Source organism: Idiotropiscis lumnitzeri, chromosome 1 (assembly GCF_059441095.1).
Source record: "Idiotropiscis lumnitzeri isolate Australia: NSW breed Sydney's pygmy pipehorse chromosome 1, RoL_Ilum_1.0, whole genome shotgun sequence".
Classification (NCBI taxonomy): Eukaryota; Metazoa; Chordata; class Actinopteri; order Syngnathiformes; family Syngnathidae; genus Idiotropiscis; species Idiotropiscis lumnitzeri.
This window is the reverse complement of record NC_142391.1, coordinates 21,215,568-21,238,429: the sequence shown is the minus strand read 5'-3', so window position 1 is coordinate 21,238,429 and position 22,862 is coordinate 21,215,568. Positions and strand designations below refer to the sequence as shown.

At 41.5% G+C, this 22,862-nt stretch overlaps 2 protein-coding genes across 3 annotated transcripts in view; one reads left to right on the top strand and one right to left on the bottom strand.

Annotated features, from left to right (window-relative positions):
- LOC148343659 (cilia- and flagella-associated protein 157-like) overlaps positions 1-10,170 on the bottom strand; it is a 114,020-nt gene extending 103,850 nt beyond the window's left edge. Inside the window, exons 1-4 of the mRNA XM_088302889.1 lie at positions 9,962-10,170; positions 6,477-6,550; positions 4,858-5,000; positions 3,645-3,748 (exon numbers count right to left, since the gene is read on the bottom strand). The gene's annotated coding sequence lies outside the window, so the exon portion shown is untranslated. The remainder of the gene's footprint in view (positions 1-3,644; positions 3,749-4,857; positions 5,001-6,476; positions 6,551-9,961) is intronic.
- smarca2 (SWI/SNF related BAF chromatin remodeling complex subunit ATPase 2) overlaps positions 8,838-22,862 on the top strand; it is a 38,910-nt gene continuing 24,885 nt past the window's right edge. The window contains exons 1-15 of one of the 2 annotated variants that reach the window (XM_088288027.1): positions 8,838-8,971; positions 11,198-11,462; positions 11,599-11,659; positions 12,518-12,907; positions 13,102-13,203; positions 16,828-17,080; positions 17,153-17,279; positions 18,221-18,394; positions 18,480-18,653; positions 19,731-19,904; positions 19,985-20,038; positions 20,844-20,974; positions 21,060-21,117; positions 21,376-21,452; positions 21,544-21,691. In XM_088288027.1, the coding sequence (XP_088144153.1) occupies positions 11,229-11,462; positions 11,599-11,659; positions 12,518-12,907; positions 13,102-13,203; positions 16,828-17,080; positions 17,153-17,279; positions 18,221-18,394; positions 18,480-18,653; positions 19,731-19,904; positions 19,985-20,038; positions 20,844-20,974; positions 21,060-21,117; positions 21,376-21,452; positions 21,544-21,691 (2,157 nt within the window). In that variant the 5' untranslated portion in view covers positions 8,838-8,971; positions 11,198-11,228. Of the gene's footprint in view, positions 8,972-11,197; positions 11,463-11,598; positions 11,729-12,517; positions 12,908-13,101; positions 13,204-16,827; positions 17,081-17,152; positions 17,280-18,220; positions 18,395-18,479; positions 18,654-19,730; positions 19,905-19,984; positions 20,039-20,843; positions 20,975-21,059; positions 21,118-21,375; positions 21,453-21,543; positions 21,692-22,862 lie in introns of both variants that reach the window. The other variant, XM_088288022.1, reaches the window with a different exon arrangement.

Sequence of the window (22,862 nt, the reverse complement as noted above, 5' to 3'; positions counted from 1 at the left end):
TAAATTATTGTTGGCAGTACACTGCAATACGCCAAATGAAAAAGAGAAAATGCAGTTTACATATCAGGAACATATACGCAAAATCACTACTGGTTTATAGTGACTAAAATGAGCGAGATTGTTAGTATTACCAGGACATTGGTAAAAGAAATCAAAAACCCCCCAAATACTGGCAAATACTATAATGTAGTACTTTATGCAAAAACTTGACAAATAAAACAAAGTAGTTGAAAAATAAAAACCTTTTTCAGGAGAATTAAGAAAAATACTAAACTATTCAAAACTGGAAAAACAGACAAAATGAATCAAATTAAAATAATCTGAACATTGAAAAAATACACATATATTAGATGACTAATTCACACATGGAAAAAAAATACACAAAAAATATATACGCACATAGATAAATACCAAACTATTTCTTTAAAAAAAATCTGAGAGAATACAAAATGTTAGAAAAAGTGAAATAATAGAACAGACAAAACAGAACAAAGATTATAAATAAAGAGAACCATTTGAAGAACTTCCCAACTATTATACAAAATATGCCACAATAGATGTAAAATTTGATTAAAAAAAAAAAAAAAAAAAAAAGATCCACGGACAACGGAGACGTTTTGCTTTAGTGCACCATCGCAGTGATCCTGATTGATTTCTTGTTTTTTTAGCAAAGTACACTGCAGCCCAGCAGGTCGACACAAGCTACTTTCATACGGACGTGCGGCCTCGCCCAGCAAGAAAAACAGCCGCCATGCACGCTCGGCATCTCTGACAGAACGTCTTATTTCGTTTTTTTTTTCCCTTGTTGTTGTTGCAAAAAAAAGGGCTCGTTACATGCTTCTCTGACACGTTTCATTATCACCTGCACAAAAGCAACAGTGAAAGACGACATGATCCCCGCCGCTCATTCATCACGGGCCCGAGCCATCCGCGTCCTTGGGCTCGATAAGCGCCCGGCTGAAACCGGAGCCGATTTCTTGCTAAATTCCGCCATTAGTCACAGGCCCGTGTTTCAGGGATTAGCCAATCCCCGCGAAGGAGTGGGGGCAATTGTCGTCTGGCCCAGCGTGTTTAAGTAGTGTTTGTTTAGCGAGCATTTCTTTTAAGTGGTGTCATACTTTTAGAGGGGATTGGCCGGCTGTAAAATTCCGGGGCCCTTTGAGGTTTGCAGTGATCCGAGCACAAAAGAGCGTGCGGGGGCGAGTGGGAAACGGTACAGTAGGTGTCTAATGGTTACTTTGTGCGTGGATTGACTTGTTGCAGGGACGCGATCACCTTTCGGCAACAAAGTGAGGCGTTTTAAGGCAGTGCTGGGAAATAAACCGTCGCCCGCCATTGCAAGTTCCAGGTTGGCGTTCCTGCTATTCATGTTGATTTATTTTGTGCAACTAACTATTTGGGTCCATCTCTTGTTTATATTGGATGTAATTCCACTAGAAGAAGAATGAAAATGAAAGGACGTACTTTCAGCCTTGTCTTTGTTTTCAAGTATCGAATCGCAACCTCTTCATTTCAGATTTTTACGCCTACAGAAAGCAAAGGTCCTCTTTCTTCTTTCATCTTCTCCATGAATGTGCACAATGCAAGTAAGTACGCCCTGTTGGTGTTATAGGGATTGTGGTATTGCCCCCCCCCCTTCTTGTAAGGGTATGCCCCAGTAGCAGGTGTTACATGATGGCAGAATAAGGAAGTAAAGGCACACTTGAACACACGCTGCTGTCTCACGTCTCTTCATACACAAACAGTTGGTCGTGGCGCTAGAGACACGTTCTGGGGCAATTTTTGCCATTTATCCATTTCACGAGTAGGTTCATCACATGCACGAGGGCCGATTCGTGGGTCAGACTAAAATCGACCTCTGGCCTTTGTTAATCGAACCCTTTTTTTTTTTTTAATTGTCAACCCCCGGCCCCCGGCTCAAAAATGGGTGCCCGGCTGGGCCGCAGGGCCGGACTGTTACGCCCCCAGGACAGACTGCCCAGCTGTAGGAATTTCAATACAGTGGGAGAAAATATACCCACGATTATCACTTCTATTATTGTCTTTGTATGACAATCTGGAATATTCCCCAAATCATTAATTCCCATGAAAATTGAGCAACATTTTCAGTAAACTTCCCACCCTTTTGCAACCTTAAGAACTAGCAAGCGAACGTGGCATTTGTGAGCATCTGTATTCATGTGTGCTGATCCAAACGTGTACATGAGGTCACACACTTCACGGCTCATCTGCCGCGGTCACCTTAGATTTCTCCCTCCTCGACCGCCGTTTGTTATTTCTCATGAAAGGGAAGCCCTGGCTAGATTTACGGGGCAGGTGCGCGCCTGCACGCCTCCCGTCGCCGAGCGTTCCCGCGGGAGCGCTGTCTGGTCGACCGAGCGACTCTCTCCGACTCGTCTGCCTGAGATCTTTTTCCAAGATGGAGCAGGGGTCAGGCGGGAGGCCGGGGGAAGAGAGGAAGCGCTGTCAGGCGGAAACCCGCCTTTGTAGTGAACGCCTGTGCTGCAGGTGTTCTGCCATTCATGGTTAAAGCGTGCTGTTTAATATTACCGTCCCGGGCCGCCGTGATCTTACGAAAGAAATATGGACTGTCGGGAGAACACCAGAGCGTGCGTAGTGATTTAGCGTAGCATGTGCGTAGCGTTATGTGGGCTCTAGACAGGAAATCTGCAACAATTTGGGTGCTAATTGCCGACATGTGAGGCGACGTTGTTTTGAGACAATACTGTGTAAACTTCAATGTCATGTTTACAGTGACTTTACAAAGGCATTTCAGTGGTGCGCTTTACGGCATTGGTGGTAGAAGGACATCATAAATTAATGTGTTAAAATTAGCGCTTTATGCGACAGCCCTAACACTAACCCGAAACACAAAGTTCTATTTTGGAGGTAACTTTTATGGAGTTGTAAATAGATTCAAGAGTATTGTGGTAAATTTGAGTACGTCAAGGACAGGGGTGTCAAACATATGGCCCGCAGGCCAGATCTGGCCTGCAAACAGGTTTAATCTGGCCCGCGAGAAGATTTGGTCAAGTATAAAGATAAGTATGTCCCCAAATGTTTGTTTGCTTCTTCCAATGACACATTCCATCACTTCAAAGTTGGTTTTGCGCTTTTGGCGCTCTCCCAAATCTTTAATTGTAAAAATGAACAGAACTACATCTAGGACGTAAAAGCCTCTTTGAAATAAGGCGGTCGCCAGCACTTTTACACTTGTGAGTACACACAATTTTGCGCCTGCTATTTGGGATCTTAGTAAATCAGCCCCGATGTGTTTCCTGCTCTCATGTCGCTAGGCATAATTCACAGGGTGAGCGCCCCGTTGGCCAATGAAAAAAATAAAATAAATCCTCATAAAGCAGATGGGACAAAGGAGGTAGGTCATTCCTGAACTGAGCTTTTGCACATTTCTTAAACAACTAACATGATTTGCAATCAACATCTGCTAGATATAGTGAGCCACTGCACCTCTTGTAAAAATCTCTGCTAAACAAGTGCTCCGACTTTGTGATTGAGTTGTGTCTTTTTCTGGAATGGGACCAAACAGCATGAAACACACAAGCAGTGAGTGTGTTTTTTCTTTCTTTTTTTTTTAAACCAACATTTTTACCACGCATGTGTTTCAGACTTGTCACAGTGGATACCTGTCTGCGCACAGGCGCATCCGGCATCTGTGAGCCGTTAAGACCGCTTCATCTCTGGCTCATCTGCACAGCGATGGCGTAAAAGAAACGGACGACGGCTCCATCTGCAAGTCATACGTTCACCGTCAAGCGTGTTCCCGGACAAAATGCGGTTTGCCTTCCGTTTCTTGTTGAATTAGTGCAGCGATGGCATGCAAGCGATGGGAAGTCACAAAGCACACGTACTTTGTTACTGTTCTTACAGTCAATAAATTTTCAGGTATCCGTATACTCAACTTGAGTATACATTTTTCTGATGAATTTTGCTTTCCTTACTTTCTCAAAATTGGCTTGTTACTATATTAGACATCCATGACAGGATTTAAATGAGATCTTTTTTTGGCTAATTTGAGATCTCAGTTTTATTAAAAAACAAAACAAAAAAACAAACAAAAAAAACAGCATTGATCGGCGACATGGAGCATTAAGGATGAGGACCGCAATTCTTCACCTACTTTGAACCCCTCCCACACCGTTCCCCTGTTGTGAGTAGCAAAAATGCACTAATAATTGACAACCTCCTAAAAAGGTGAATAACTGCCTTTAGATGCCGCATGTTGGCGGCAAAGCACTATATGGGGTCACTCATCTCACTTCTACATAGTTTATGAGCACCAAGATGCCACAAGACTGTGCCAAAATAATGCTTATATATTCTACAAGGCTTTGGACTGAGCACAAAAACAACAAATGAAGTTTTTCAATGGATCACAAAGGAAAAGGAAAAAAAGAAAAAAAAAAAGAAACTCCATAAGCAGTTAATCGCAAATATGCCGGGGAACAATACATAGGTAAGCAGGGTTTGTTTTTTGTCCTTGTTGTTATCATTTAGAATGTTTTTGTTTTTTGCTTACAACATTAGCAAAGCTACGGTAACATAAATAAAAGCTAGCCAACTCTTGGTTTGTAAAAACAAAAGTGTCCTTTTGATAGTGTCATGTTACCAAAACGGGTATCGTATATAATTAAAAGTACAAATTCATTGTTACTTGTGTACTCAAGTACATTTCAGTGTGTGTACATTTGGAGATTTATTTCATCATGAAAATGAAAATGAGTTCAATCAGTAGTTGCACTTTTTTTCCCCCACCAGTACTGTATCTGTACTCTGTATTTGTACTTCTTTGATGGTATGCCGAGGTGTTTAGGGGACTAATAATTTGTTTCCACTCACCCACGTACTCTGGGATTCTGCACTTTGAACGCTAGGATCACCCAAGAAAAGTTGGTCGTGATGGATCCGAGCAGATGCGTCACAGCCACGCTTCGGCGCATTAAGATCAATTGTCAGGTCAAACGCTTTTCCTGTTCTTTGACCTGATGGGAAGAAAAACAGCGTTGGAGTCGGATGAAGATGTGAAAACACCCTTGTCTCAGCATTCACACTGCAATCATGAAATATATGAAAAAAGTTCAACTTTGATGACATGCTCTGCCCTAATTTAGCTTTTTTGGAAACCTTGTATAGATAGACATCCACTCACGTTGGCCATTGAAACTTGTGTCGAGGGCTAATTTTTGGAAACCTTCGACCAACTCCTAAAGCAACTCTTAAATCCAACATTTTTTTAATCAATACACATGAGCAAAACCTTTTCATAGCTTAAGTATTTACACACACTTATGGACAGAAAAACGATGAGGTCAACTGTGGCTCTGCTCTCCTGTCAAGTCTCCCTTTATCTCCTCTGCGCAAACATCCACTTGGCCGTATGCCCCCGGCCAAAAAAAACAAGTGCACCACAATGTAAGCAGTGGGCATTCAAATGATACACACACACACACACACAAAAAGCCTCGCCACCAATTGTGGCTCATCTCTAAATAAACGACGGCCGCACCCTTGTTTGTGCACACCTGCAGATGACCATGCACTACCTGCGTGTGTGTGCGCGTGCGTGTGCGTGCGGGGGGGGGGGTGTGTGTGTGTGTGTGTGTGTGTGTGTGTGTGTGTAATTCTGACAGTTGTATTTGAACTCGAACTTCAGGACTTTAAATGCAATCCTCTTGGGCCATATAAGGTCCCAAGAGTATTTGATGCAGCCCTGCATGCAATTCTTAACGCAAATCAAATTTCAGGAATTAAAATCCCCCAAAACATGCAGTGTGCAAATACTGATTTAAAAAAAAGGAAAAGAAAACACGCACACACAAATATTACAAAAATAATGAAACGCGCCCCTAAAAACGGATTAGAAAATATCACCTCTAAATAGGTGAAAAATACATAAATAATAGATCAAAAGGCAGAAAAATAATACAAGAAAATTAAAAAATCTGGGGACATTTGATGAAAAATACGCAAATATAAGATGGAAATTAGGTCAAAACAAAATGCACACAATAGAATAAATCTGAAAACGCGCACGATAGAATAAATCTGAAAAAAAAAAAAAAACTTTCAGGAATATTTGAATATTCGGAAAATACTAGGAAATAATTAATACATAAATATATACAAAAGTTTGTTGACATTAAATAAATAACTGTTGGGAAAAAGTATAGAATATTTTTAACATTTTTTGAAAATACAAAATATTTGACGAAAATTACACGAATACTACGAACAAGGAAAAAGTATTTGAACTACCTGGACTTAAATACAACAACATTAGAAAATCCACCGACAAACTACACAATTATTAGAACTAGAAACTATCACAAAGAAAATTACATTTTTATGCCAAATTAAAAAAAAAAAATAGTTTAAATAAAAAAAAACAGCAGAGGAAATTGAAATATTTCGATGAAAAATAGCACTCAAAAATACATCGAAAAAAATAAATCAGTCACCTGACTTCCATGAGTTTTGTTGCACGGTAATATCTTCTTTGCCAGCGATTTGCATCTTCTTCTCCATTTGTTTGCTATAGTGGAGCACAACAGATGGGAAAAGTTGAAAGAATACTCTCAGACATTCTAAATAGCACAGGAATGATTCCAAACGGTCATAAAAATGTCTGAAATGTTATCGGGATTTAGAGGTAAAAAGCGCATCACCTCTATTAAACGTGAACATTAATTGGAATGTTATTAAAGGATGAAGGGGTGAATTGTCGTGCAATTGTGCCATTGTGACCGTGGCGGCCTTTGAAGAGGTTTGGGATTTAAATAAAATGTCACGCCACTGACTCGTCCACCGGAGCCTATTTCAAGGTGACTGCCACGCCGCAACCGCTCGGCCTTTCACTGCCAAATGACTGCGGCCGAGCCTTTTCCTGGCTCATTGGACCTGAGTGGCGTCACGGGCCGCAAGGTGACTTGCGGCTAGGTCTAGATTTGGCTAGCATTTCCATCCGCTTCCTGTGTGGATGGCCCAATAAGAAAAGGGCAGTTGGGGCCCCGAGAGGGGAAGTCAAGATCAAAGATCAAATGCTTTTGTTAATTGAGTCGAGAAATTCAAATGAAGCCCTGTGTCAGGATAGGGCGTTTTGAATGTGCTGGTGTCCAACCCAAGGATTGCGGACCGGATTGAGGCCAGGTAGTTTTTTTGCTAGTGGACTAAACCCCCATAATAGTCGTGATTGGTCAACTCATTTTATCAGATGTAAATCATGGCATACCGTACAGCAAGCAGCTGCACATACAATAACCATCATTTACTTTCAGGTTTGTACAAGTACAAATCAATCGTACAACTTTGATTAAATTTTGCAGATTATAACAGCAATCACGGTATGTTTACAAATGATTGTGCAACTTAAATTGAAGGCCATACTGTGCCCTTAAATTTATTTAGCTGTAACTGTTTAGGGCATTTTAAAGTGAAACCAAAAACACAAAGCGAAGGAGCTCAGACATTAAATTATTATTATTTTATTTCTTGTATTGCTCGCTTGTTGATTATTTTTCTATAGGTGATAATGTTCAAATTACAATAAATCATAAAAGGCAATTGGCCATGGTGGTGTTTGCAGAGATTTTATTTGTTTCACCATAGATTCTACTTGCATTTCATTTTAATTGAAGAGGATATTTTTTTAAGTTTTGAATTTTCTGGAAATTAATCTTGAGGATTTTATGTTCAATTATTCAAAGAAAGAGATGTGAATATTCACAAATATGGGATGCATATTCGATAACTATCACTTACAATAACATAGTGTATCATAGTGATGACATTTCAGATCTCTCTCTCTCTCCCCCTCACCCTCTCCCTCTATCCCGCCCCCCCCCTCTCTCTCTGTATATATATATATATGTATTTATATATATGTATGTATATATATATATATGTATATATATATATATATATATATATTAGGGCTGTCAAAATTAAAGCATTAACTAGTTAAATATTTTAACTCAGTTAACTCATTTTGATTTACTTAAAATAATAATTTGCATACTTATTGTGCCATATTTGCTGTCTTGAGTGTGGCGCTTGTGGGCAGTTTTGAGAAATGTTTCCAAAATAAATGTCTGCAAATATGTCTCCATTTAGATTGTATTGAAGAATCCAAGAAAGCTATTGAAACAGTCTTTGAATTAAACATACTTCATATTTGGTGATTTTGCCTTCAATTCCAAGATATTATTCAAATAAATATCTGTTATAAGCTTTGCAAAAAATAGTAGTTGAAAAATGTGAAACCAGCAAACTACATTGTAGCTCCTGATGTGACTCTCTGCTACAACCATTAAAGGTGCGCACGCAACACAATGGTGCCACAGTACACTCAGTCATCTCATTCCATAATTGTCTTTTATTATTTCAACTAGTTTTTATTTATTTAAAACAAACGTGCCCCCTTACCCCTACAACCAATTTATTTCAAGAGGGAAACTAGCCGTTAAAGGCCAACCGTGTGGTGGGAACTGTTGGGCATTGCTACCACCTTGTGGTCAACGTAAACGACTCCCCCCTGAATAAAAAAGCCCGCCTCACGTTTCAGAATCCTGTTAACACAATTCGTTACTTTTCAAAAGTCAAAAAATATTTTATACACAAACCGTTTTTGTCACTTTTCACCTTAACGTCTTTTCCGCCGCCGTACGCCACAAAGCTATACCATTACAGTAGTTGTACAGTAGAATCCAAAACACGCCCAGGAAAGAAAACACGGTGATCGACAAGGCGTCGTAGCCAATAGGCAAGAGCAGTGAGGAGAAAAGGCTGGACATCCTGTGAATCTGGCCAATGGGCGACGGCGCCACGAGCTCAACTTTAAATATGTCAGCAAAACAGCACGGAGGCGGAGTGAACTTGACGACTGCGGTCATATTTTAGCGAAACATTACATTATTTTCATCTTGCTGCCGTGTGCCACTTTCGCTTCGGCCGAGAGGTAAATGATCTTCGTGTGGGGGGCGGAGGCCTTGTCGCCGACCGAGGCGTGTTTTTTGTTTGTTTATTTTGGTTTTAAGCCGCGGTGCGCTGCTCGTATCTGTCAAAACTTTTCCTGCGCGGACCACTCGCTTTGCTCGAGGGAGAGCGAGGGAGAGAGAGCCCACACCGCAGAACCAGAACCAAATAGCACGTTAGCTACCTAGCTTAGCGTTAGCTTAGCCGCACGACGAGGGGTGGGAGGGGGTGTGAGTCAGGCACAAAATGACCCTAAAGACGGCAATGGTGGACACGCACCTACATTTCCGACATATTAGACGTGAATAATCCGTGCCTAGTTACCTCCAGTCCCGCTCACTGTCCTGACTTCGATCCCACAAGTGACGTTCCGCCATCATGGCAACCGTTTTTTGTCTTTTTTTTGGGAGGGTGGCAGCCATGATCCAATCAAGAGTCCGCCTCAAGTGTTACCTTGTCATTTACGGGACTGGGAGCATAAAGCTCACAGTGCTCGCGTTCATTAAGACGTATTATTTGTGTGGTGGGTAACGCTGTTGTAAAGAATGTATGATAAAAACGACTCCACTTTCTGGAATGTGAGGCACATTTCGCGCTGTTAGCTGAATAGAAAATGCAGAAGTCATAAATATGGGTCGGTACGTGACAAAATAAATCGAATCAAATTTTATTATTATTATCATTATTATTATTATTATTTTACCATCAATACCTTTGTTAGAGAAAAGAGCTTGAGAAAAAACAACAAGAAATTTGTTCCTAAATGTTGTCAAGACGGTGTGTAAAGATGAAAGGCGTTCTGATGTTTTAAAGACTTCAAAAAGCAGGCAAAAATGACCATTTCTTTTAAACTCAAAATAGTAGTGCCTTTCCCTCCCCGGCTAACAGTAGGATAACAGCTAACGACAACAAGTAGCTTCAGGATGTTAAAGCAGAAGGCGTTACCATGCTACATTACTGTTATGCACTTTACTTTAGAGTCAGCCAGTCCTCCCTCAAGCGCCTCCAACTGGTGCAAAATGCTGCAGCTTGTCTTTTAACAGGAGCTCAGAAGACGGATCACATAACCCCAATCTTGGCCTCTCTTAACTGGCTCCCAATGCAATTTAGAGTTCGCTTTCCGATACTTTTGCTGATCTTCAAATCTTGAAATGGCCTCACCCCAGCCTACCTCTCGGAGCTCCTCCACCTCTACACACCTGCTCGCTGCCTCCCTATAGAATGAGCTTCTATTAAATGTTAGGCAATCCTCATATGGAAAGCACTTTGTTACAGCTCCAGCTTTTGTGAAATGCGCTACATAAATAAAGTTGTATTGTATTGAATAACATTAGCACCTTATTGTCCAGCCAGCTTACGTCTTCATGTCGCGGGTTTTGCCCTGTCCGACACGTCTTGCAGCCATTTACATAGGCGTGACAGTGAGCGGCCGTCAATTTTAGATAACGACTTCATGTGCTTTTTGTATGGCTCATTTATGTAGCTGTGTGGGTGCTTTGCTCACTTCCTCATTCCCTCATTCTCATCGAAATCCGCCACTGAAAGGTTAATCCTTTTGATATGTTGAAGTGGTCATAGGTAGGGATGTCCACATGAATTTTGGTGACAATCGATTTTTGGATGTTATAAGCAATGAAAGTACTTTTGTAAATGACCACAAATTTACCTGTGCTTACCTGTGATCTATTGGCTTCTGATAGCATAGCTAATATATATTTCAAAATGAAGGGCATTTGAATTGGCCCAAAATGGCTGACTCACCATTTATTTGTTTCTATAGCTATTCTATAACTATCACTTACAATAACATAGTATATTATATTGATGAAATTTCAGATATCTCTCTCTTTCTCTCGCTCTCTCGCTTTAATTGACTCACCATGAATGTTTTTCATTGACACAAAAGGGAGGGCTCACCTTTGTTTAAAATGGAGAAATGATATATATTCTAATTGACTCAAAATGAGGGACTTACTTACCCCAGATAGTGTAGTTTCTGTTTTACTTTTCTCAAAACTGACATGTATGTGGTTATTTCATTCAGATTTATTTGATCACTATTACTTGTATTAAGTGTTACTGCCAATCTATTTATTTATTTTTAACAGTAAACATTTACGGTCTTAAACTTGATTAAAATTCAAATTGATCACTAACTGGCTTATCAAATTATGGTTAGTGGCACTGAAACCCATTTTCTTCCTTGTAGGCGGTCCGCTTACCATCTGGTGTTCCAGTCCATGTCCGCCCCTTCCGACTCGTCAGGTGGTATGTCCCATCCTGGCCCTTCCCCGGGTGCGGGCCTTTCACCCGGCCCCATCCTGGGCCCCAGCCCCGGACCGGACCCTTCGCCCGGCTCGGTTCACAGCATGATGGGACCCAGCCCCGGGCCCGCAACGCCAAATGCGGCTCATGGCATGCAGGGACAGGCGCAGAGTGACTTCTCGCAAGACATGATGTATTCAATGCACAAGGTAAACAGCGCGATTTATACATTTCGGACTGTGTATTCAGGAAATAGAATGCACACTTTAAGAGGTTCTGTTTTATTATTTGTTTACGTTTAGATCGTAGTCTTACATCAATATCATTGCTCTTGACTTTTTTCAGCCCATGGAGGGAATGAACGACAAGGCCATGGCGGATGCGATGCACTTTGGTCACATGAAAGGTGTAGGCATGAGATCTCTCCACAGTGGCATGGGGCCCCCGCAGAGCCCAATGGACCAGCATAGCCAGGGTCCAGTTCAACCTTTTTTTCTTGAATTTATTTGAACAATATTTCCACAAATACAGGCCGAGGGCCGTTTTGTTAATGTGAAAATCGAAGTATTATTTCGGGAGGTGTTTTTTCTTTGTTTTATTTTTTTCCTTCAAGTGGACAGTTGGTCTTCTCGAGTATGGACCACTATTTGTGGAAGTACGGTTTTTAATAGGGATGTAACGAATAATAACAAATCAATTTAATATCGATATAAACTGCTCAAAATATTAATTGATATAAAAAAAATAAATAAATAAAAGAGTCGATTCGCCACCCCATATTAACCAGAGCCGCTTTCTCATGTTTGTGCTGGAAGCAAATTGCATACGCACAATTACTTAAGACGATTTAAACGTCCCTTTCATAGCAGCACAGCGGTGATAACCGAGCACCCTAAAAAGGTAGCATGTTGCGAGTGATGCCCGATTAAATTTATGACTGGGACTACCGTGTCTGAAAGCTAACTGTAGTTAGCACGATCAGGCTAGCATGTGCTTCTGATGGAACGCCGTCTCAAAGTCCTTTTGTGGTGTACGCTAACATGTAGTGATCACTGTGGATTATGGCGGAATTAGTCATCTAACTCACATTTATTAAAAATCGAAACAGTTTTTGCATAGCCGTGTTTCACATTGAAACAGAAAGAGTGCGTTGCATGAACGAGCATCGTTTACATTCCTAGTCTTTAATCTTTAATCTAAAAACTGTGAGTGCACTGAAGGGCAAAAAGCTGTCTCTGGTGTTGAACCCTCATTTCTACTCTAGGCTACATGTCCCCTCATCCTTCTCCGATGGGCGTACACGAGCACGCGTCCAGCCCCATGTCCGGGGGGGGCGGACCCACGCCGCCTCACATGCCCCCCAACCAGCCGGGTCCCATGATGTCCTTGGACCCTCAAGGAGGAGGCGGCGGCAGCGGCATCCCCAACATGTCCGGCATGGGACAGCAGAGCCGGGGACCGTCGGCATTCAGTCAGGCCCAGCTGCAGCAGCTCCGTGCTCAGATCCTGGCCTACAAGGTCTTGGGCCGTGGGCAGCCGCTACCTGAGAACCTCCAACTGGCTGTACAGGGCAAGAGGAGCCTGCCCACAATGCAACAGCAGCAGCAGCAGCAGCAACAGGCGGCGAGTGGTAGTCCTTACAACCGACCTCAAGGTGGGCGGATTTGTACTAATCATATTACTATTTGAACTTTAACCATAGCATTACACGGATATGTTTTTAAGAAAATAATCGACTCTTTAAATAAAAACAATTGTTAATTCCTTTGATTTAGTGTTTTTTTGATTGTTATTTTACATAACATTGTCGTTTAGTTGCTTGAAAATGTGCCCTTTTCTGCTTCAAAGGCATGCCGATGGTACCTTTGGGAGGGGCCCAGTCCAGCCCCTGCCCCACTCCAGCCGTGCAAGGTCACAATCAAGGTGCAGGGCCCAAACCTTGGCCCGATGGTATGTTTATATATTTTTTATGCAGTGTTAGGAATGTGTGAATACCGTTTACCAGGTATCGTATCAGGCCAATTCCGGCCTTACTTGAGGTTCTTGGGTACTCTGGGAGACTTTTGATATCAGCCACCGATTCTTAAGACAAAAAATAAAAAATATGACTGAGTAAATCCTCCTCAGCTGTAGTTGGCACTAGGGCTGTGCAATTCATTGAAATTCAATTACGTTACGATTATTACACTCAACGATTACATTGGCATACTCGCATAAAATGAGTATTATACACAATATATGTTCTTAAAATAGTACTCATTTTTCAATGTCTAATACTATAGTGTGTAGACTTGAGTTAAAAAATGAACGTTCTACTGAAATTGTTTATTTAAATGTTGCAACTGTCTGTGGCAATTTCTAAGTGTATGCAAGTAAACTCCAATGCACCGTTTCTTGGAACAAGGAAACCATACTCAAATTTATCCATTTGCACCTTTTTAAAATTATTTTAATCCAAATTTGATTTGCATGAATATTTTTTCCATTTATAGATGTTTTTTGTTTTGTACCAAAAAATAATCGTTCGAATGATCGTGATTTAAATTATTGCTGAAATAATCATGATAAATATTTTTATATATTATATAATATATATACTATACTGTGGCAGTTTGACACATTGGCGAATCATTATACACATTTTTCTTTTTTTTTTTTTTTTTGCCATTGTGTTAAATGAAATTTTCTGTATCAAATACATGAGAGTTTTCAATACTCGGTATCGCACAGTATTCAGAGTGAATACTCATACTTGTATCGGTCTGAAAAAGACCTCCCTATAGTGAGTACACTTCCCCCAAAAAGTATCGGAGGAGTGAAGCCTTCATTTTGGCTGTAGGCTGAAAACATTGAACTTTGACCTCAAAATATTTGATCAAGATCAGATATGCAATTTCTATTAGGGTGTTTGTCCACCAAGCACAAAATAATTTTGCCGATGTATTTTCTGCCTCTCACAATTACTTGCTTTTTATCAGCTCTCTGACTTTCATGTTGATTACTCCAGTAACTCATATCAGTGGTGTCCAGTAGCGTAGACATTCAATGCTATTTGTATTTTTAGATTAAACTCTAGAGTGCAGGAAAGAAAGCACATATCATGTGTTCCATTACATATGCTCACATGAAAATGGAGTTCGGACAAAAAAAAAAGATTATCAGATCCAGATGTAAAGAACATCTTAAAATAAAAGCATGTCTTGTTTTCATCTTTTGGCGGAAATCCTCTCTGGAGCAAAACTAAATAGATAATAGATGAAACCTAATGTATGCAGTGTGATGACGTTGAAACCACCCTTTCATGTCACACATCTCAAAAAAAAAAAAAAAAATTGAATTTCAAGCTGACGAAACTTCAATGTTTAGTCTTGCGTCACGCTCTTCTACAGTGTTTGAAAGGGAGCTGAGGTGAATGCAATGCAATACATTCTCATTTCATATCCATTTCTTTTGCTGTCAATGATCAAACCAAGACTTCCATTCACTTTAACTCATTCACCACCAGCCAAGTAAAAAAAAAAAGGATCTTTGACGTCTTTAGCCGTCAATGATAGTCAATTTTCTTAAAAGAATGTCCTCCTCCTTGATGTATTGTTTTAAAAGTGTGAACGTTTTCGCAACACTTTTTTGTGATGGCAAAACCACGATACATTGTGGCATCTCAGCAACCATGGAGAATATCAACAGATAAAAACTCAAGACATGTAATGCATTCTCCTACAGCTTAGTGGAGCGCCTATTTATTTATGCATTATCTTTTCTCACAATTGCAACACACATTTTTATACCAGATAAATGTCACACTCTGTTGGATTGTCAAGTTGTCTGACTAACAAGGTGCAGCAATTGGTACCTCATAATTGATGTGACAAGCTGAGATTCAGCCCCTAATCTCTAATCTATTTCTCCAAATTTGTGCCACAGCCATCTACGGAGATCAAAGAGTTTTAAAAGCCTGAATTGTATCGACAAACTGGGTTTGACCTTCTACCACGCCTAATATGCTCTGAGCGTGCACTGCTTCACCACACCCTCAAAAAAAGAGTGCATCAGGCAGTACAATCGGAAACAGTTCAAACACAAGCAACAGGCCGCGTTTGGAAATTAATGGGAGAGGAGCACGCTCTGCTCTTGTCAAAGTGAATTTCCCAATGCGCCCCGCCCCGTATTAATGCCAGCAAACAAGTTCCGGTTGGCGCTCTAATTTGAATATATACAAATCATACCTGAGTGTAAGTTGAAGGACCAGCCAAACTGAAAAAAAAAGTGTGACTTATCGTCAGAAAAATATGGTACTTGACAAATCTATGTCAGTGGCTGTACGGGTCGGGATTCCAGTTGACGAAGATGTCCCAACCCTAACTGGTAACGTGTCTCATTAGCGACTTTTGAACAATTTCAAATGGCTGTAACATTCAAAAGTGAATCAGACATTTGTGAACCCATCCACTTACCCTGGTCGAATGACAAAAAATCCTTCAAGGTCAGTTCTAGTAAGAAAGATGAATGCAATATAAATTATTTTACACACAAACGCATTTCTTCTTCACATTTCCTGCCTTTCTCACCGATGATAAAGTCATCACCTTTTGAATTGAGCTGATGTCACCGCAACGCAACTCAGCCCGATGGAAAGAGACAGGAAATTGCAATTTTGGGTTAAAGCTGCCCAATAACAAAATATTCTAGGTTCTGATATTTTAACTCGATGGTGCGGGGGGCTGGGGGTTCCATTAAAAAGTCTAACTACTTAAAAATGCATTTACACGCTATTATAGTAAATTCAAATGGAAGAGGCGCTGCTATAAGCGTAGAATGTAAAACTGTTTTAGTCAATGAAAAGCCTGAAGAAAGCCCGTCCATCCAACCGACAATACTGTGTCTCCTGTTCTGTTTCTCAGCAAGCTGGAGCCTTCCCAGCTGCCTTTCAGGCAAAAGTCGACTACACTCTGAATTGCTCATCAATCAATCATGGGACACATGTCGATACAGACAACATTCGGTTTCATACCGTTACTGATTGGAATTGAACCCACACTGCTTGTACAGAAGTCAGGCAAATAAATCTCAATACCGTCAGTGACTCCTTGAGAAATTCAATTCTGGTAAAGCGTATGTCTTCTTCTCAGACGGTGCTAATGTGAGCAGCAAATGGAGTAACTGACATCTTAGCATCACATTTTGTTTAGGTGTTAAATGAGTTATAGTATGATTTTATTTATTTTATATATTATATTTTTCCCCTATTGTGACCAAACCCAGCACACAGGTGAGCCATGAAGTCGGAATTAGGGCACTATGATGTCGATTTTTGTCGAGAGCACTGCGCAGTGTTGGGTGAAATGGCTGCCGCCTGGGATGGCTGAAAACCCAAGTGGAAAAAAAAAAACAATCAGAATGCTCAATTCAGTAGTGAACAAAGACAATTTTCGACTTGAGTTCCGAACAGCAAAAACAGATGAACTCATATCATAATTCACTTGTTGACAAGGCACTGACACTGCCTTGGTTCCAAAATCTCAATTTTAGTGACCTAAAACGAGTCAACAGCTCACTAAGCCGCTTCTTCTCCAGGCCAAGGTGGTGACAATCAAGCCGGTGCACCCAAACAACTCCCTCCCGTGAGCAGCGGCCGCCCTTCGCCTGCGCCACCTCAGTCTGCCTCTATGCCAGCGGGGGCCCTGCCCGGGGGCTCCGTGGCCCCTCAACCAGCCGGCCAGCAGGTGTCCCCCATGCTGCAGATGCAGCAGAAGCAGAACCGCGTCACACCCATTCAGAAGCCCCAGGGCCTGGACCCCGTAGGCATCCTCCAGGAAAGGGAGTACAGGTGAAAGGACTCTTTACCGTAGCTCGAAACGGATTTGTTTGGATTAATCGCTTTCATTATGATATCCACCAGGCTGCAGGCTCGCATCGCACATCGCATCCAAGAACTGGAGAGTCTGCCGGGCTCCCTTCCACCCGACCTGAGGACCAAGGCCACAGTGGAGCTCAAGGCACTGCGACTCCTCAACTTCCAGCGGCAGGTTTGTGCATCTGTTTTTTCTCAACTGAATTGGAGAGCACCCTTTTGTATTTGAATCAGATTCATTGTGATATACTCATACTGTGCATTAGAACCCCCAATGTGGATCACGAATCAGTTGGTTTTCCTATTGAGATCAATTGTATTTGGAATAATACATAAACTTTGGCCTCATAAAACCTTCACTGTGCGAGCAATGCTTCAAGTAATTAACTGCCATCAAGAATGAGCGGATGTTAACCAAAAGGAAAGGAAAGCTAAAATGCTTTTAATTGAACTGCCTTCTGACCTCTAGTCCCAGAAGCCACCGTACGAGTCTCCAGCCTCACTCAGTGCTCTAATAAATTGGAGGGGTTTAAATTTGATCCAAGTGGCCTTAAAGGGGAAGTCAATCCCAAAACAAGAATTTGTTCTATGCAAGCCCACCTGTCGAAACATGGCCTTCTGATTGATATTGCATTTGTGGAATATGACTTAAGCAGTGCAATCAACCCGTTTTTAGTCATCTCAGGGGTAGCCGTTTTGTCACTTTTGTTGGCTGAAGATGGGATTACAGTTGCTCAAATAACAGCCAATCATGGTATAGCTTCAGAAAACAAGTGAGTTGTGATTGGTCGTTACCTGAGCCCTGAGCAACTGTGATGTCATTTTCAGTCGACATAAATGACAAATTGGCCGCCCCCTGAAATGGCTAAAACAGGTGGATTCTGTTGCATAAGTCATATAACGCACATGCAATATTTATCAGAATGCTGTTTTTAGACTAGTGAAGGTGCATAGAACATTTTATTGCAAATAATGTTTTGGGGTTTACATTCCCATTAAAAAAAAAAAAAGTCTTGGTTATGATACCTTTTGTTCATTTTTATGTTGTTGTATGTTGCTGTTCCTGTAACTCAAAATTGTGTTGACTTTGGAAATTGTGCCATATGCCTCCGCCAGCTGAGGCAGGACGTGGTGGCATGCATGCGTCGGGACACCACCCTAGAAACGGCCCTCAACTCCAAGGCGTACCGCCGCAGCAAGCGGCAGACGCTGAGGGAGGCACGCATGACAGAGAAGCTGGAGAAGCAGCAGAAGCTGGAGCAAGAGAAGAAACGCCGGCAGAAGCACCAGGTTGGGGAAAGCAAACTATTGAAACACAAGCTGAAGAAAGCCTATATGTCAAGCTTGCTCATTTAAATTTTTTTCTTTCCGCCAGGAGTACCTTAACAGTATTCTCCAGCATGCTAAAGACTTCAAGGAGTACCACCGTTCCATGTCGGGGAAAATGCAGAAGCTCACTCGAGCTATCGCCACCTGGCACACCAACACAGAGCGGGAGCAGAAGAAAGAGACTGAGAGGATTGAGAAGGAGAGAATGAGGAGACTTATGGTAACAACTTCAATTCACTGTTATATATTGTACCGTACCATACAGGGCTCCAGATGAACTTTTTTCTTTAGTGGAATACTGTGGCCCCTAACCTGGAAGGTGAGGGGCGCTGGTAGAAAATTGAAGAGTGCACACTGTAAATCGATTTCTACTCATTTTCACTGGACTGATAATTGGGCTGGAGTGTGCAGCTCTAGTTTGTCGGCCCCCGTGTTGTTTTTGATGCCAAAAATTTTAGATTTTGTCTTAGTCTTTTGGACGTATATGCTTATTGTCACATTTAGCCATTCCTATTCGTGATAATTTTAGTCATCAAAAACTCCAAAAGGTTTTTTGTCTGGTTTAGGTTGACATAAACTCAAGTTTTCGAAAATTTAGTCCGTTTTATTTCAAAATATTCATACAAGGTTTCCACCCAATAGCAAAGACTCTCTGATCGACTACTAAGGATGATGCATTACAAACAGACAAAAGTGGCAACAGTGGAATCCATGCTCATTGCGCCAAAATAAGCCGAGAACCAAATCCTTTTATTTGGCATTATTTCACTTAAAGCAAGATAAGTAAACAAATAAAACATTTTTAACAACATAGGCTTGTAGTCAACGCGTCTAATACAGTACTAGAAGTACAAACTCTGTAATACAGATGTCGTCTTTATTTGGAACAGCTTGCTCTTATCAGAACCAAGTAGCCTAGCGAGTGTCACTGTCGCTAAAGGAAAGCGTGTCAGTGTGTGTGAACCGAGTTGAATGACCGGAGACATGTTCGTGTTTTGTTGTGCCAGTGTGTACGACGTATGCAGTTCCGGTGGCGGGCGTGCCCAATCGAGGATTGTTGCATCAGCATTGCAGTTTTTTTGAACGACAGATTACATGTACAATAGGAAGGGGTATTATAAATTTTGAACGTCTGACGGACCACACGCTAACAATTTCATCCTGTCTCATCTCGTCGAGGAAAATTCATGTATGTCACGTCACGTTTTCGTCATCAAAGCGCCACGTTTAGCTCATCATCGTCTCGTTATCGTCATGAAAAAAAGATACAGCGCACCTTTTTTTGTCCATATCCCAGGCGGAAGACGAGGAGGGCTATCGAAAACTGATCGACCAGAAGAAGGACAAGCGCTTGGCTTACCTGCTGCAGCAGACAGACGAGTATGTGGCCAACCTCACCACCCTGGTGTACGAGCACAAAGCCGCACAGGCGGCAAAGGAGAAGAAGCGACGGAAGAAGAAGAAGAAGGCGGTACGTCACTATGAGAGACTTCAAAAAGACCATTGCGACCCAAAATGTTGCGCAATGATGAGAATGTGCTCCATGTCTAGAGAGTTGACGGAGATGGTGGCGAAGGCACCAGTGCCATCGGACCTGATGGAGAGGTAAGTCATCTTTTCAAACACAACATTCCCCTCTTGCAAAGCGGCTTTCAACAGAAGGCTTTTATGAGCAAATCTTTTGAATCAGCATTTTCTTGTTTTAAAGCATTGCTTCTATTTAACCAGAATTTGTTTCCTCATCGCTTGCTTGCTTGAAAAAAAAAAATGTAAACTGGCTCAACGGCTTCAACGGACATTATCTGTTTTCCCTCCACTATCTCGCCAACTCACAGAGCTACTTACAATTCAGAAGTCATTTAAGTGTATCTTGGATTTCTTTGAGCCTGGAATAACAAGTGTCGTCGGCTTCATGGGCCGTGTCACTAAGCGGCTCTTTTTTAATGCGGCTGTTTATCTTCTACTTAGTCTGCTGAGGCCCAGCAGCACATGATAACACGTTTCGGACTAGGATTTATTATTTGTGTACAGTATAAATGGAGAGTCAGTGAGGCGAGGTTGAAGAAATAACTTCATTCAAATTGCAGGCCAGATAAAAACATCGGCCATTGTCTGATTAATTATTTGTCATGTCCAGGGGAACCTTTCTTCTTCTTTTTTCTTCTTTTTTTTTTTAATCATCAACCTCCCGCCTCTTTCTATGGATGATCTCTTTTATTGCGGGCAGCCGTTAAAGCTGCAAATGGATCGATGGTTGCTAATGCGCCGTTCATTTCAATTAGCACTTAACGTTGTAATGATTTTCCTGGGTTGTCTGTCAGGACACAGGAAAAGTTGTCCTTTAGGTCACTATGAAAATAGAAATAAGACATACAAAAAAGCGGCGTTTCTCCTCGTGGTGTGTCTGCAGCCCATGGACGAGAGCAGCCAGATGAGCGAGCTTCCCGTCAAGGTCATCCAGACGGAGACGGGCAAAGTTTTGCAGGGTACTGAAGCGCCCAAATCCAGTCAGCTGGAGGCCTGGCTTGAGATGAACCCCGGGTGAGGAGACTCATTACGTTCTCTGCTCAATAAAACAGAGCATTAACCGTTAATTTTAAGTGATACCTTTTTGTATTGACCACAGGTACGAAGTTGCGCCTAGGTCGGACAGTGAGGAGAGTGGATCCGAGTTTGAGGAGGAGGTCAGAGAGTCCTAAATGTGTCTTGCAATCTAATTATTATGTAAGGCACATATCTTAAGTTAGCAACATCTCACGGGACACTAAACAAAAACCAAAATCCTCATGGACACTTAATATCCTCACACTTGTAATCCACTAGGGGGCTGTAGCCGTACACATTTCAAATATGCTCCCTCTTAACGCTTTACTCCACAATAGGAATACTTCTTGTAATAAATGCACACTCATTGGTCCTCAAAGTGTATTTTGTGTCATAAGGAGGAAGAAGAGGCGGCTAAGGGTGAAAATGACAAGACCGCAGACGATCCCCTTGGAGAGGCCAAGCACATTATCGAGTATTGTATTCCTTGTGTTCTTTTTTCACAAGCAACATATAATAGTGGAATGGATGACGTGAGTCTGATGCTCACACACACACACATTCAGTTCAGCCAAGCAGGATGTGGACGACGAGTACAGCGTGCCGACAGACGAGACCAGCCTGCAGTCCTACTACGGCGTGGCCCACGCCGTCATCGAGAGGGTGGAGAAGCAGTCGTCTCTTCTGATTAACGGCTCGCTCAAACACTACCAGGTACGCACATGCAGTGCGCAATGCTGAACTCACAACCATGTGCCATGCAAACTGGGGAAACTGAGCTTTTTCATTTTTCCCTAAATTTTGGTGGGGGCTTGGGGCATTCTCATACTGGGGGGGTTTATGAACTTTAGTAATTTGCTGTCATTTCTTTTGTATCATTTAATAAATCACATTCATTGACATTGGGCCCCCGGCGCAATAAAACAAACTCCACCCATCCTTAGCTTTGGAGCAATGAAAACCTGCATGCATGTATACATAAATATTTTTTAGAACAAACAATTTAGAAGTGACATAAATATACAAAGTCCTATTTCATTTAATTAAAAAAAAATTTTTTTAAAAACGAAGTATTTTGAGAATTTTTTCTTTTTGTCAGATTTTTTAAACATTTTTTTTCAGTCTTTCAACTTCCAGTGTGTTTGCAAAATCAACACACCATCAAAATTTAAATTTTGATATATTCTTTTAAGGTTTTCTGCATCTAACGGAGCATGCGCGTCCATCCTCCCTCACGAAATAAGAACTTGAGCAAAACAAATGTTGATTGCTTGTTTGAGCTGTGCTTATAATGACAAAGCTATTTGATCAGGTGACAAAATATGTTTTCTGTGTTTATAGGTAGTCCAGCTCAAAGTAGCTAATGTTATGTTCCACTAATACATATTTGCTAAAGGGGAAAATAAATTACCTTAATTGCAGTACTTGTGCATAGTCTGGCAGAGGGAGTGGTAATGATGTACTCATAGTTTCAAGGCAGGATTCGGGTTTCAAGAGGAGATGAATAAAAATGTATTTTTTTTCTTTTTCCTGAAGTTGTTCGCATTCACTATGGCTTGATAGGACTTTACGCCTAGTCTGCAATTGATCAACATTTTGTGAACAAACCCGTTTTCATGCAACGTCAGCCGCGATGCATAGCCAATATTAAAGTTTACTGGCGCTTCAAAACAGCACTTTTTATCTCGCTGTTGCTTTGGCATTACGTATTCAAAGTTATGCAAGCACGACCTACTAATGAAGGCTGCGACGTGGTGTGCACCCCCCCAGAGACAATGAGGGGATGGTGGGGGATGCTCGCTGGTGAGGTGTTATAGGGGTTGGCTTACGATCGTCAAAAGGGCACAGTTCAACGTCAGCTCACACTGCGACCGTCGACCAATTA